Source organism: Oratosquilla oratoria, chromosome 18 (assembly GCF_046742065.1).
Source record: "Oratosquilla oratoria isolate Oo_2021 chromosome 18, ASM4674206v1, whole genome shotgun sequence".
In the NCBI taxonomy this organism is placed as follows: domain Eukaryota; kingdom Metazoa; phylum Arthropoda; class Malacostraca; order Stomatopoda; family Squillidae; genus Oratosquilla; species Oratosquilla oratoria.
This window is the reverse complement of record NC_134794.1, coordinates 23,610,098-23,625,447: the sequence shown is the minus strand read 5'-3', so window position 1 is coordinate 23,625,447 and position 15,350 is coordinate 23,610,098. Positions and strand designations below refer to the sequence as shown.

Here is a 15,350-nt window from a genome sequence, read left to right as displayed (position 1 = left end):
TGAAAGGGGGAGAGAAACACTGGGGCAATGTACTCCTTGACTTGACCATTGAATACACAATGACCCAGTGGATTAGAGAAAATACTAGATATAGAGGAAATGAAGAACCCTCAATATTGGACTTAATACTTACAACAGAACCTGAGATAATCGATAATATTATTTACAAAACTCCGATAGGAAAAAGTGACCATGTACTAATAGAAATGGAATTGAAAGAACAACCAGACCAAAGCAAAAATGTTAAACATAGAATAGGAAGACCCATGTATAACAAAACAAACTTTGAGAAACTTAAACATTCTTTCGCAATGCAAACTGGGAAAAATTCCAAAACGAAGATACAGGGATAGAAGAAAAATGGAACATACTAAAAGAAATTTATAATGAAGGAGTGGACAAATTCGTACCACAACAAAAAATGGAAAAGGCATACATAAAGAACTGGTACAACAAAAGATGTAGTGAAGCAAAGGAAAAAAGGGACAAAGCTTGGAAAAAATGGAAAAGAGATAAGAAACAAAGCAAATGGCAAACATACATCAAACTAAGAAATGAATATGTAAAAATACGCAGAGATGAAAAGAGAAATTACGAAAAAAAGATAATAGACAAATGTAAAGAAGAACCCAAACTATTTTACAAATATGTAAATGGAAAACTGAAAAACAAACAAGAAATAGAAATAGAAAAAACTGCGCCAAGATAAAAAGGAATTTACAGAAGAACTGGAAATGGCTGAAATAATGAACAACCACTTTAGATCAGTATTCACAATAGAAAACTCGCCTAACAGTGAAGTTAGAGAGAGAGAATTATCCCCAGCAATGAAAGAAATAAACGTAACACAAAAAGAAATCAGTGATCAAATTAAAACCCTGGATGTCAGAAAATCACATGGCCCAGACGGAATAGCAAACTGGATACTGAAAGAATGCATGGAAGAATTAACTGACAAAATATATGATATAATTAAATCATCAATTAAAGAAGGAAAAGTACCATTGGACTGAAAAAAGCAAACATTGTACCAATTTATAAGGGAGGTGATAAGGAAGATCCATCTAACTAAAGACCGGTCTCACTAACAAGCACAATAGCAAATATTTGTGAAAGAGTGATCAAAAACAGATGGGTTAAGTACCTGGAAGAAAAATCTATACTGAACCCAAATCAATTTGGATTTAGACAAGGGAGATCCTGTACAACAAATCTGATTTGCTTTTACTCAAGATTAGTAGACATAATAGAAGAGATGGATGGGCAGACTGTGCTTTTCTGGACCTGCAAAAGGCATTCGATAAGGTACCTCATAGGAAACTAATAAATAAGATAGAGTCAAAAGGTGGCATCAGAGGAAAATTATTGGAATGGATGAAAGACTTTCTGATTGGGAGGAAAATGAGAGTTGTAATTAGAGAAAAATTCTCCAACTGGGAAGAAGTAAAAAGCGGGGTCCCGCAAGGATCAGTACCGGCACCTATCATGTTCGCTGTATACATTAATGACATGAATGAAGGCGTGGAGTGCTATATAAATTTTTTTGCAGATGATGCAAAATTACTTAAGAAGGTAAAAACGGAAGAGGACTGCAACTCATTGCAACAAGATCTGGACACAATATGGAGTTGGACTCAAAAATGGGAAGTAAAATTCAATATTAAGAAATGCAACATAATGGAATTTGGAGAGAGTAAAAATAGAATATCAAAAGATTACAGAATTGGGGAAGAAAAAATAAATAAAACAAACTATGAAAAAGATCTTGGAGTGATGATTGGAAAGGACATGAAACCAGATAAGCATATAAACAAGATGTTCGGAGAAACCTACAACTTACTGAGAGCAATCAAAGTGGCATTTACCTATATGGACGAAGAAATGATAAGGAAAATACTTACTACACTAATAAGACCAAAACTCGAGTACGCAGCATCACTTTGGACACCCAGTACAAAAAAGAATATTAACCCCTTCCATACGGTGCCGCACATGTAGGCGTCATGAGGAGCAAGTGGATTCGCGACGCTGCCATATCGGTGTCTTGATTATATTTATTGTAGTCGCCCCTGTGTTTTTACATTCTCTCAAATGTGCCCTGAATCCCATTCTCTGTGGTTTTCAAAATTCGCGGGTGAAAGAGAGAACGATCGATATAAGCGGTGACTATATTTTATGATGCGAGTATTATTACGACACGTCGTACGGCTGGCATTGGCTGCTGCCCGCGAGATTTAAGTTCCGTACTGAAGTGGTTAAGAAACTAGAAGATTACAAAGAGCGACAACAAAACTAGCACCGACACTCGCCGAACTAACATATGAGCAAAGACTATCCAAATTGAACCTACCTACTCTGGAACAAAGAAGAGAAAGAGGAGATTTGCTATCTACAGAATAATGAAAGGAATGGAAGTTTTAGACAGGAACAACCTATTAATGTGGGACAACGGTAAAACAAGAGGACACGGAAAAAACTTGAAAAAGGATAGTTATAGAAAAAACTTGAAAAGGAACAGTTTCCCACACAGAGCGATAAATACATGGAACAAATTAGACAACAAAACAGTATGTGCTAACACTATACAAGATTTTAAGATAAAACTTGATGCGGAGAGATACAAAGACGGGTCACCACGAGCATAGCTCCCCTCCCGTATATTACAACTAGGTAAATAGGTACTGTCAAGGATGAGAGGGAGGAAAGGGTGTTGGATGGGAGTGTGGTATGAAATGGGTGACGGTGGGTATATGCCTTTTGACTTTGGTTATCTCCCTGGTAAGGGGGAAAAAAGCCCTTCATATATAGATAAACATTTACATAAATATGAAACAAATAAGCAAATATTTACTATCTGGAAGAAGATGTTATGTCATACTCACATCATATCTTTCATCTTCCTCTTCTTCTACTGCCTCCATAACATCCTCCTGTCCTTCAGGTCTGCAAAGACAATATGGTTCATATAATGTTAGGGTGAATGAAAGCATAGAGGGTTTAGGAAGAGATGTCAATACAGTGGTATTGAAAGATCTCAATACTAGGGTAGGAGACGATCCAATACACAGAGCGGTTGGGAAGTGTGAAGTTTCAGGAAAAAAATTGTAGTGGAGAGATTATGATGTGTCTAGAAAGAGACATACTCCATCCCCTCCCATCCCCCACTCTTGCATCACAGCATCATCCATATACAACCATTCTCTATTCACCCCTATCTTCTGTCCCCTCCCATCCTTCCTCAACAGACATTCCCCTCTTCCCAAAAACCCCTTTTACCCCATCCATCCATCTTATCCTATGTCGCCCCCTTATGTTCACTCCCTCCACATCTGCTTTCACACCTCACACTCATTCTTTCCATGTGTCTAAACCATCACAATACTCTTTCATCAATCCTATCTCCCAACTCCCTTTCCAATCCTGTTCTCCTCCTCACCTCCTTATTTCTCATTCTATCCAGCCTAGTAACCCCCATCATACTTATCAGGCACCTCATCTCAAACACATTCAAACTCCTTCTCTCTTCCTCTGTTATGTTCCATGTTTCTGCCCCGTACAGTGCTGTCAGCACATTCACTCCTTCATACAATCTCCTCTTAACATCCATTCCCAAATGTCTATTTCTCATTACACTTTTTAATCCACCAAGGCATTTACTTGCTTCTCTCAATCTATATTCTAACTCTACCTCCACTCCTCCCTTTCCCACCATATTCACACCCAAGTACCTAAAACTATCCACTTCCTCCAGTCTCTCTCCCTTAATACTCACTTCCAGGCTTTTTCCCCCCTTACATGGGAGGTAGCCAAAAGAAAAAGGCATAGAAACCACTCCCACCCATTCCATCCCCTACATACTCCACTCCCCTCCACCTTATCTTGGCACCTCCTGGATGACGGGTCATCCCTGCACCTTGTCCACTGCCCTGGGTCAGAAGCTGTGTCGCAAGATACAGCACATCCACAGCAAGGCCACTTCATAAATTTGGCGACCACCCTCTCTGTCCCCTCATGCAGAAAATGAGAAGACGGGGAGAAATCCCTTTGGGCTGTGTCAATTTATTTCTCATACATACTCCCTTACCCCCCCATCCCCCACCCACTCCATCTCATGCATCACAGCATCATCTTCTTCTCCATTCACCCCTATCCTCTGTCCTCTCCTATCCTTCCTCAACAGACATTCCCCTCTTTCCCAATGCCCCTTTTACCCCATCCATCTCATCCTTGGATGCCCCCTCATTTTCACTCCTTCCACATCTCTTTTAATAATCTTTCTTCACTCATTCTTTCCCTGTGTCCAAACCATCCCCATACTCTTTCATCAACTCTATCTCCCATTCCACCCCTGTTCTCCTCCTCACCTCATTTCTCACTCTTTTCAGCCTAGTAACCCCTATCATACTTCTCAGGCAACACATTCAAACTCCTTCTCTCTTCCTCTCTTATGTTCCATATTTCTGCCCCACACATTGCTGTTGACAATCACTCCTTCATACAATCTCCTTTTAGCATCCATTCCCAAATCTCTATTTCTCATTACACTTTTTAATCCACCAAGGCAATTACTTGCTTCTCTCAATCTACATTCTACCTCCACCCCCACTCCTCCCTTTCCTGCCACATTTGCACCCATCTAAAACTATCCACTTCCTCCAGTCTCTCTCCCTTAATACTCACTTCCAACCTGCTGCCACTCTCTCCCCTTGTACATCTCATCACCTTACTTTTGCCCACATTCATCTTCAACATTCTTCTTTCACACACTTTCCCAAACTCTGTCACTAACTTCCTCAATCCCTCCTCTGATCCTGCTACAACCTCAGTGTTGTCAGCAAACAACAGCTGGCTTTATCTCCCACTTTTCTCAATTTTCTTTAACCATCTCCAATCTCTGACCCACTACCCTTGCATTCACCTCTTGCACCACTCCATCCATATATAAATTGAACAGCCAGGGTGACATAACACATCCCTGACAAAGTCCCACCTTTTCCTCAAACCATTCACTCTCTCCATTTCTAATCCTAACACAAGCTCTACTACTCTCATAAAAACTCTTCACTGGTCTTAACAACCATCCTCCTATCCCATATATCTGCAATACCTCCCACAGTGCCTTCCTGTCATAAGCCATAAAAACCCAAAAAAACATCCTTACCTCTTCCTATAGCTTTCTCACATATTTGTCTTACCACAAAAATCTAATCTACACAACCCCTACCTGTCCTAAAACCACACTGTTCCTCACCAATTACTCCCTCTGTTCCTCTCCTAATCCTCTCAATCAAGATCCTCCCATAAGCCTTCCCAATTACACTCAACAAGCTGATCCCTCTGAATCTACTACACTCACACTTGTCCCCCTTTCCTTTGTAAAGTGGAACTATACAGGCACTCCTCCAGTCCTCCGGCACTCTACCCTCGCTTAAACAAACATTAAATAACCTCACCAGCCAGTCCACCATAACTGTACCTCCTTTTTTCAGACATTCTGCATGACATCCATCCAACTCAGTTGCCTTACCTTCTCTCATCACTTCATCTTTCCTTATTTCTCCTCAATTTTCCTCACTCTCATTTTCTTTGCGCTTCCCACTGCAACTACCTTTCCCTTCATAGACAGTCAGACAAAACTCATAATGCATAGTCTCAAGCACTCATCTGCCTGTGGCCCTGATAACATAAGCAACATCCACCTAAAACACATTGGACCACAAGGTATACACGCACTCACAAACATTGCAAACTACAGCTATTCACACAACACTATACCCGACATCTGGAAGCATGGTAAAATAATCACCATTCCAAAACCGAACAAAGACCCAACAATCCCAACATCGCACCGCCCAATCACACTTCTCTGCACCCCCTCTAAAGTCATTGAACGCCTAATACTTAAACTTGTCACACCATATATTCCCCTAGCTGACTCACAACACGGTTTTAGGCCACTACACTCCACAAACACTCTTCTGACAAACCTCACACAAAGAATTTTAGATGGCATCAATTCAGATAGGCCCCACCACAGAACACTTCTTATAACATTGGACATTAGTAAAGCTTTTGATGCTATCCCCCGCCACAACCTAACAAATAAAATATATAACACAGACATGCACAATAACACCAAAAGATGGCTGGCCAATTATCTGGCAGGCAGGAATGCTCATGTGTCATATAATGGCCAATCATCGCACATCAGAAACATCAAGAACGGAGTACCACAGGGCTCAGTTCTATCCCCCACACTATTTAATCTATACATGCATGACTTACCCACGCCAGACACCTCAGAAATACAAATCTCTTCCTACGCAGACGACATAACAATCACATGCACACATCGTAACACAGACAAAGCTGCAGAAATAATCCAGCCTTACCTTGACACACTCAACACATGGTTCATCACAAACAGACTCAAAATAGCTCCAACCAAATCTACAGCAACACTTCTCACCAACTGGACAAAAGAACACAAATACATACCTCATCTCTACATCAACAACACTCTAATACCACACACAAACACACCGAAAATTCTTGGTGTAACATAGGATACATCCATGTCTTTCAAACAACACCTCACAAACATAAAAAACAAATGCACACCTAGACTTAACGCACTTAAGTCAATCACTGGAACAACATTTGGACAAAACAAAGAAACTAATATAACAATATACAAACAATGCATACGCTCAGTGATGAATTATGCGAGTCCTGCATGGGCTCCTAATCTCAGTGAGACACACCACAACACCCTTCAAATCATACAAAACAAAGCCCTAAAAACAATTACAGGCTGCACAAATACATCACCTACAGACCATTTACACCATGAAACAAAAGTCCTCAAAGTCAAGGACCACCTCGACATGAGAGGCACACAAACACTTGCTGCAGCCACCACAAACACATCACACCCGCTACACTACATAGCAGAACACCCACACACACCAAGAAACATTAAAACTACACCCATAGACCTTTATTACACACAGATACTCTCTTCTCTTCCTCCACAACCACCAAATACCAGCCTCCGGAAACATATTCATAATCATATCACTCACCGCTCCATTAACACACTAAAAGACAACACACTGCTGCATGCCAGACCCCCTGATATCCACCCTTCTGAATCCTCTCTCCCACGTAAGGACAGAGTCCACTTGGCCAGACTGCGATGCGGTCACCACCCAGCACTTCTAAGCTACCAGAAGAGGCTGGACGACCGTGTTGTGAACAGCTGCCCAGGATGTAACACTTCACCCCATACCATACAACACATAATGGAAGACTGCATTATACACAATCATGCATGCAAACAACACAACATACACTCTATAAAGGATTTGTGGGAAAACCCAGTTTCGGCTGTGGCCTTCCTTGGGGAGACGGGACTGCTCGGACAGACAGTCTAGGGAACGACAACAACAACAACAACTACCTTTCCCTCCCTATCCTCCTTCACATTTAGCAACTCCTTAAATACTTTGCTCACCTTCCTCTTATTGCCTTCTCTTCCATTATCATATCTCCACTTACAACTTTTACCTGTTCTTCTTTACTTGATTCACTTCCTCTTAATTTCTTTTCAAAATTATCTTTTTATTACTTTCAAAATTTTCTGTCATACTCTTTCCCCATTTCACATCTGCTCTCCTCTTTGCTTCCTTTATCTTATGTTTAACTTCCCTTCTCTTTACTTTGTACCTCTCATATGATTCCCTCGTCCTAATTTGTAACCAATTTATGAAAGCCTGCTTCTTCTCTCCTACATTCTTCTTTGCTTCCTCATCCCACAACTCACTACCCTTCCTTCTATTTCCTCCCATCCTTCTTGTTCTACACACCATCTTTGCACACTTTGTGACTCCCTCCTTGTACCATCCCCATTCCTCCTCCACTCCTAGTTCTACTCTATCCTTCACTACCTCCCACTCCTCTCTCAGCTTCTTCTTATACTCATTCTCCTTTTCTTTCTCATTTAAGCAGCTCACTCTAAGTACCTCCCTACCTTCTGCCCTTTTCCTCTTTCTCTACCTATTCTCCACTCTCAACTAACCTTCCACCATAAAATGATCTGATATTCCCCCACTCTCTCCCCTTAGAACATGTACATCCTTAACACTTTCTATTATACTCCTGGTCACCACTATATAGTCCATTAACAATATCTGCCTCCCTTCCATCCACCACCCTCTCCCATGTGTACTTATGCTTGACTTTCTTCCTAAACACTGTATTTGCTATCATCAACTCTTAAGACACATCTCCACCATCAACTCTCCACTATGGTTTTTTCCTTGAACTCCATACTTCCCAATCACTCCATCTATTGGTGCATTTCCTACCTTAGCATTAAGGTCTCCCAATACAACTACAACTACCTTACTTTTACCCACATTTATCTTCAACTTCCTTCTTTTGCACACTTTCCCAAACTCTGTCACTAAATTCCTCAATCCCTACTCTGATCCCGCTACAAGTGCAGTGTTGTCTGCATAGAGATGGAGATGGATAGATGGAGAAAGAGGAAAAAGACAGAAGGTATGGAGGTACTAAGGGTAAACTGCTTAAATGTTAAAGAAAAGAAGATGGAGTACAAGAAAAAACTGAGAGTGAAGGATAGAGTAGAACTAGGAGAAGAAGAGAAATGGGGATGTTTCAAGGAGGGAGTCGTAAGGTGTGCAAAGATGGTGTGTGGAACAAGGAGGATGGGAGGAAATAGAAGGAAGAGTAGTGAAACTTGTAGAGAATCATATGGGAGGTAAAATGAAAAGAGAAGTAAATTATAAGATAAAGGAGGCAAAAAGGAGAGCAGATGTGAAATGGGGTAAGAGTACGACAGAAAACTCTGAAAGCAATTAAAATATTTTTTGGAAGGGAATTAAAAGAGGAAGGGTAGGTAAATCAAGTAGAGAAGAAAAGGTACAAGGTGCAGATGGAAAAATGATAATGGAAAAGACAGCAGTAAGAGGAAGATGGGCAGAGTATTTTAGGGAGTTGCTAAACGTGGCTGTTAATCATGTGCAATAACTGAAGAACTTCTTGCAGCTTGAAGCATGAGTGCTCATGCAAGTGTGTGTGTGTGTGTATTCACCTAGTTGTATTATACACGAAGGGAGCTGCTTGTAGTGACCAGTCTTTGTATCTTTCAGCATCTAGTTTGTTCATAAATTCTTGTATGGTTTTAGCACACATCCAATTTGTTCCAGACATTCACCCCTCTGTGTGGGAAACTTCCTTTTCAGGTCTCTCTCAAGTGGCGATTCTAGGGGGGGGGCATGGCCCCCAGGTTGCCCCCTCCCATTTTTTCCTATCTTATTTTTAAATTATATATATATATATATATATATATATATATACACCTTGGTAAATACTACTGCAGTACTTACCACGTCACGGTGTCACACGCAGTGGCGATTCTAGGGGGGGCCTGGGAGGGCCATGCCCCCCCCCCCAGTTTTTTTTAGCCGGCCCTCCCACTTTCATATTCCTAGAATTGCCAGTCTTTCTCTCTCTCTCTGTGTATTTACCTAGTTTTACATAGTTGTATTATACGGGAAGGGAGCTATGCTCATGGTAACCCGTCTGTATCTTTTAGCATCAAGTTTTTTCTTAAAATCTTGAATAGTGTTTGCACACATTGTTTCTGTATCTAAGTTATTCCAGATATACAGTACTCTGTGTGGGAACCTTTTTTTTTTTTTTTTTTTTTCAGATCTCTCCAATAGTTATCCTTTTTGAGTTTCTTTTTGTGTCCTCTTGTTTTTCCATTGTCATTTTTTAGTAAATCATTCCTATCAAGGATTTTAATTCCTTTCATGATTCTATAGTCAGTAGATCACCTCTTTATCTTCGCTGCTCCAGTGTTGGTCGTTCCAATTTGGATAATCTTCGTTAGTATTTTAATTTGGAAAGAGCTGGTGTCAACTTTATTGTTGCTCTCTGTATTCTAATTTCCTTATATTCTTTTTAGTACTGGGTGTCCATAGTGCCGTGGCGTATTCAAGTTTTAGTCTTATTAATGTAACTAATATATTTTTTAATCATTTCCTCATCCAAATAGTCAAATGCCACTTTCATTGCGGGATGGGACTATCCACTGCCGACGATTCGCCACCAGCGTTTCACCAACAGGTACAGTTCACCACCAGCTATGCACCGATGGGTACTGTTCACCGCTTGCCAGATGTGAAAAAAAATACCACAGGTGGGCTGCTCTTGGGGTTGTGGGAAGGTTACATCACTTTGCTTTGATATGTACCTAATATAGATTATTTTTGCCTGGGATCTTTTTGAATGCCCCTCATGTATGTTAACCCATTTAATTTGTTATCTTTGATGTTTAAAGGATGCGAAAAAAATACCACAGGTGGGCTGCTCTTTGGGTTGTGGAAGGGTTACATCACTTTGCTTTGATATGTACCCAATATTGATTATTTTTGTCTGGGTACTTTTTGAATGACCCTCATTTAATTTATCTTTGATGTTTAAAGGATGAGAAAAAAATACCACAGGTGAGCCACTCTTTGGGTTGTGGGAGGGTTACATCACTTTGCTTTGATATGTACCCAATATAGATTATTTTTGTCTGGATACTTTTTGAATGCCCCTCGTGTATGTTAACTCATTTAATCTGTTATCTTTGATGTTTAAAGGATGCGAAAAAAAATACCACAGGTGGGCTGCTCTTTGGGTTGTTAACCCCTTCTATTCAGTGCTGCCTACGTAGGTGGCATGGGGAGCAAGTAGATACGCGAGGCTGCCATATAAGCATCTTGATTATATTTATTGTAGTTGTCCCTGCGTAACTGACATACTCTCTAAACTGGCTTCATCACATTTTCTATGGTTACCAAAATTTACGGGTGAAAGCGGTGACTATTTTTTATGATGCGAGTATTATTTCGCAACATCGTACGTCTGGCAGCTAATGCTGCCCGCGAGATTTTGGCCCGGAGTGAAGTGGTTAAAACCTTGGTACCTAATCTAAGACCACAGTGCATTGTGACTTTGAGCAAGCAGCTATTGGTGCTATTAGAGAATGTTTTCCTGGAGACAAAATATGCGGTTGTTTCTTTCCTTTGGCACAAAGTATGCAAAGACATAGCTGCAGTAGGAGCAACTCACCAATACAACACCGACCCTGATTTTGCATTAAAAGCCAAAATGATACTTGCTTTGGCTTTTGTGCCACCTTCTAACCTTGATACCTATGCAGAAGCACTTGCAGACTTTTTGCCTCAAGAACTGCATCCAATACTAGATTGGTTTGAATTTACTTATATTGGTATCTACAATAGGCGTGGTAGTTGTCGAAGGGCACCTATGTTTCCCTATGATTTATGGTCGCAATATGAAACAACTTTGAATGATGAAGATCTCACAATCATGCTGAAGCAGCTCATTGAAGGATTGCTTTCGAACTAGGAGTTCATCACCCAATCATATGGAAATTCATTAGTACGTTAATGAAAATACAAAAAGCAAGAGATTTATATATGGAACAGCTGATAGCGGGTTGCCCACCAACAACAAAGCTAAAAAAAATATTGAGACATGGACGAAAGAATAAAAACAATTGTTCTTGAATACGACAGCAAAAGAAACAGTTGGGAATATCTCAGAGGAATACCGCATAACTCTCAAATGAACTAAGTTTTCATTTAAGAAAAAAAAAAAAAAAAAAAAAAAGGTCGAACCTCGAAAGCCCGGACCCTCGTATGACCGGTTGAAATGAACAAAGGGTGGACTTTTCAAGCAAAGTTCCCTATTTGTCCGGTAGGTGGCAGCAACGGCCATACATGTGTACTCAAACCCGGCCCAGTCAAGCCGCCACCAGGGCTACCGTTTCGTAGAATTTTGTACCAAAACGTAGTAAAACAGCGACATGTGGCAACTGCACAAGGACATGAGGAAATGTTTTCTACATATCAGCGGGCTGTTAAAAACATTCAAAAACTCAAACTTTTGTTTAAAAATCATAGAACTAGTTATCAAATAATAAATGGTACATCAAAATATGACTTTTATTGGTAACTGTGTTACTTATAAAATATTATACCCCAAAAGATATGTTTTTACGGTGTAGAAAAAAATTCTACGCCTAAGTTTCAGAATTATTAGTATTATAGTATCAATATTACAGTATTGTTATTATAACAGAGTTAGAGTATTATTCTTATGTGTTTCTAGGCCATATCATACATTACCTATACAGGTACTCCTCGTTTAATGACCTACTCGGTTAACGACAACTCGGAGTAACGACGGGCTTTATGACATTCGTTTAACGTCGTGTACGATAATTAAGTTGGCTGAGGCAAATTTGTATGATGTTATAAATGAACTTGTACAGTGGATATTACCTGTGAGGTAAAGCGTTCTGAAGCTTAGGTCTACATTACCATCCTGCAAGCTGAAAAAACTACCTGGGGTACAGTATATACTGGTAGTGGTAAATTTTTAGTTTCAACCAAGGGTGCAATATAGCAATAGAAAATTAATTATCAATTTTGTAAATTATAATGTATCAACGTAATATGCAATTTTGTGAGTGGAAAAAAAAGGTGCTAAAACAAATTTCGTAAGTAACGAAGTCATGTCGGACGAATGGTACACCGTGTTTGTTATGATAGATGCCGATGTCGAAGAAATGAAAGGATAAATTCGTCTAACCTAAACTAAACTAACCTAACCTGTGTTTGCAAATTAAATGTCATCCGGCTCGTCCTCGTTGTCGTCGTGGTGAGAGACATTGGCAGACAAGATGGCGTCCCGAGCCTATGGTACCGACTTTGTTCATTAGCATATTTTCTTGTAGCATGGTATTTTTTACTTTCATTTCTGCCCACAAAATTGCATATTACTTTGATACATTTTAATTTACAAAATTAATAATTAATTTTCTATTGCTATATTGCGCCCATGGTCGAAACTAAAAAAATACCCCAGTATTCAATATGGAAAGTCAGCATACGCGGATTCGGTCATATACGGTAATTTCAGGAACCTAACCACCGTAAATAAACAGTAAATAAAGTTTTAATGTACTGTATAAAAGAGGGAAGATACACGAAAATAATGATACATGTATTGCTGGACATTGTACATACAGTACATGTATGTATATGTATACACTCGTCCTCATTGTCGTCGTCGTGAGAGACGTTGGCAGACGACAAGATGGCGTCCCGATCCTATGCTACCGACTTCGTTCATTAGCATATTTTCTTGTAGCATGGTATTTTTTACTTTCATTTCCGCCCACAAAATTGCATATTACGTTGATACATTTTAATTTACAAAATTAATAATTAATTTTCTATTGCTATATTGCACCCATGGTCGAAACTAAAAAAAAAATACCCCGGTATTCAATATGGAATGTCAGCATACGCGGATTTGGTCATATACGGTAATTTCAGGAACCTAACCACCGTAAATAAACAGTAAATAAAGCTTTAACCCCTTCCATACGGTGCCGCACACGTAGGCATCATGGACTTAGATCTCGGTGGCAGCAACCAATGCCAGCCGTACGACATGTCGTAATAATACTCGCATCATAAAATATAGTCACCGCTTATATCGATCGTTCTCTCTTCACCCGTGAATTTTGATAACCATAGAAAATGCGATTACAAAAGAATTAGAAAGAATGTCATTATGGAGGGGCGACTACAATAAATATAATCAAGACGCCGATATGGCAGCCTCGCGAATACACTCGCTCCCCATGACGCCTACGTGTGCGGCACCGTATGGAAGGGGTTAATGTACTGTATAAAAGAGGGAAAATACACAAAAATAAAGATACATGTATTGCTGGACATTGTACATACAGTACATGTACGTATATGTATACACTTTCGCTTAACGACGGCGCGCTGGTCCCAATTGTCGTCGTTAAACGAGGAGTGGTTGTACGTATACTGCTACGAAAATCTATGGGTGATAGGGGGACATTTTCGATGACCAGACTTTTGGCATGACCGGACCGCCCTTCCTCCCAATAAGTCCAGACTTTCGAAATTCAACTGTATATATATATTTTTATCTGTTTTACAAAATTGATAGAATTATGGTGTAAACCAATAAAATGTTCATTTTACATCTTGTTGTTTCTTTAAAAATATGCCGCATGTAGTAGCATAGATGAAAAAAAGACTAAAAACTATAAAGAGCAGGTAAGATGGAAAATAATCATACATATATAGTGTATTTATATTTCCAGCTGGCGAGTAGTGCCCGGCAGCAAACGACCAAAGTGGTGAAACGCTGGTGAAACATCGGCAATCTCTACCTGTTGGCAAAAAGCTGGTGGCAAATCGGCTGCGGTGAATCGTCACCAATGCTTTCAGTGACCTTAATAGGTTGAAGGTTTCTCCGACTATTTTGTTGATATGTTTATCCAGTGTCATGTCTTTGCTGATTATTACTCCAATTTTACAAGTTTTTGATATTCTGTTTTTACTTTTTCCAAACTCCATTATACTACATTTCTTGATATTGAAGTTCACTTCCCACTTTTGAGTCCATTTCCAGATTTTGTCCAGGTCTGATTGTAATGATTCACAGTCCTTCTCTGTTTGTACTTTCTTTAGTATTTTTGCGTCATCTGCGAAGAAATTCACATAATATTCAACTCCTTCATCCATGTCATTTATATATATGGGAAACATGATTAGAGCCAGCACCGACCCCTGTGGGACACCACATATTATTTCTTCCCACTTCGAGTATTTGTCTCTAATTACTACTCTCATTTTTCTCAGTCAGGAGGTCCTCCATCCATTCTAATAATTTACCTCCGATGCCACCTATTGATTCTATTTTTCTTATTAATTTGTGTGGTATCTTATCAAATGCTTTTTGTAAGTCTAGATAGGCACAGTCTGCCCATCCATCCCTCTCTTGTATTATTTCTATTAGTCTCGAATAGAAGCAGATTAGGTTTGTTGTACATGATCTTCCTTGTCTAAATCCAAATTGATTTGGGTTCAGTATAGTTTTTCTTCCTAGTGTTTAACTCGTCTACTTTTGATCACTTTTTCACATATTTTTGCTTCTGTGCTTGTTAGGAAGGCCAGTCTGTAGTAAGTTGGATTTTCCTTGTTTCCTCCTTTATATACTAGTACAATATTTGCATTTTTCCAGTCTTGTGGTACCTTTCCTTCTTTGAGCGAGCATTTGATTATATTGTATACAGTTGAACCTCGAAAGTCTGGACTAATTGGGGGGAAGGGTGGTCCGGTCATGCCAAACGTCCGGTCATCGAAAACATCGCCCTAACACCCGTAGATTTTCATAGCGGTATACGTATAGGT

The 15,350-nt window shown here is 39.7% G+C and overlaps 1 protein-coding gene across 2 annotated transcripts in view; it reads right to left on the bottom strand.

The window, feature by feature from the left end:
- The window catches only part of LOC143035120 (uncharacterized), a 214,642-nt gene that overhangs the window by 95,565 nt on the left and 103,727 nt on the right, over positions 1-15,350 (bottom strand). For both annotated transcript variants that reach the window (XM_076201708.1, XM_076201709.1), the window contains exon 13: positions 2,883-2,943. In XM_076201708.1, the coding sequence (XP_076057823.1) occupies positions 2,883-2,943 (61 nt within the window). The remainder of the gene's footprint in view (positions 1-2,882; positions 2,944-15,350) is intronic.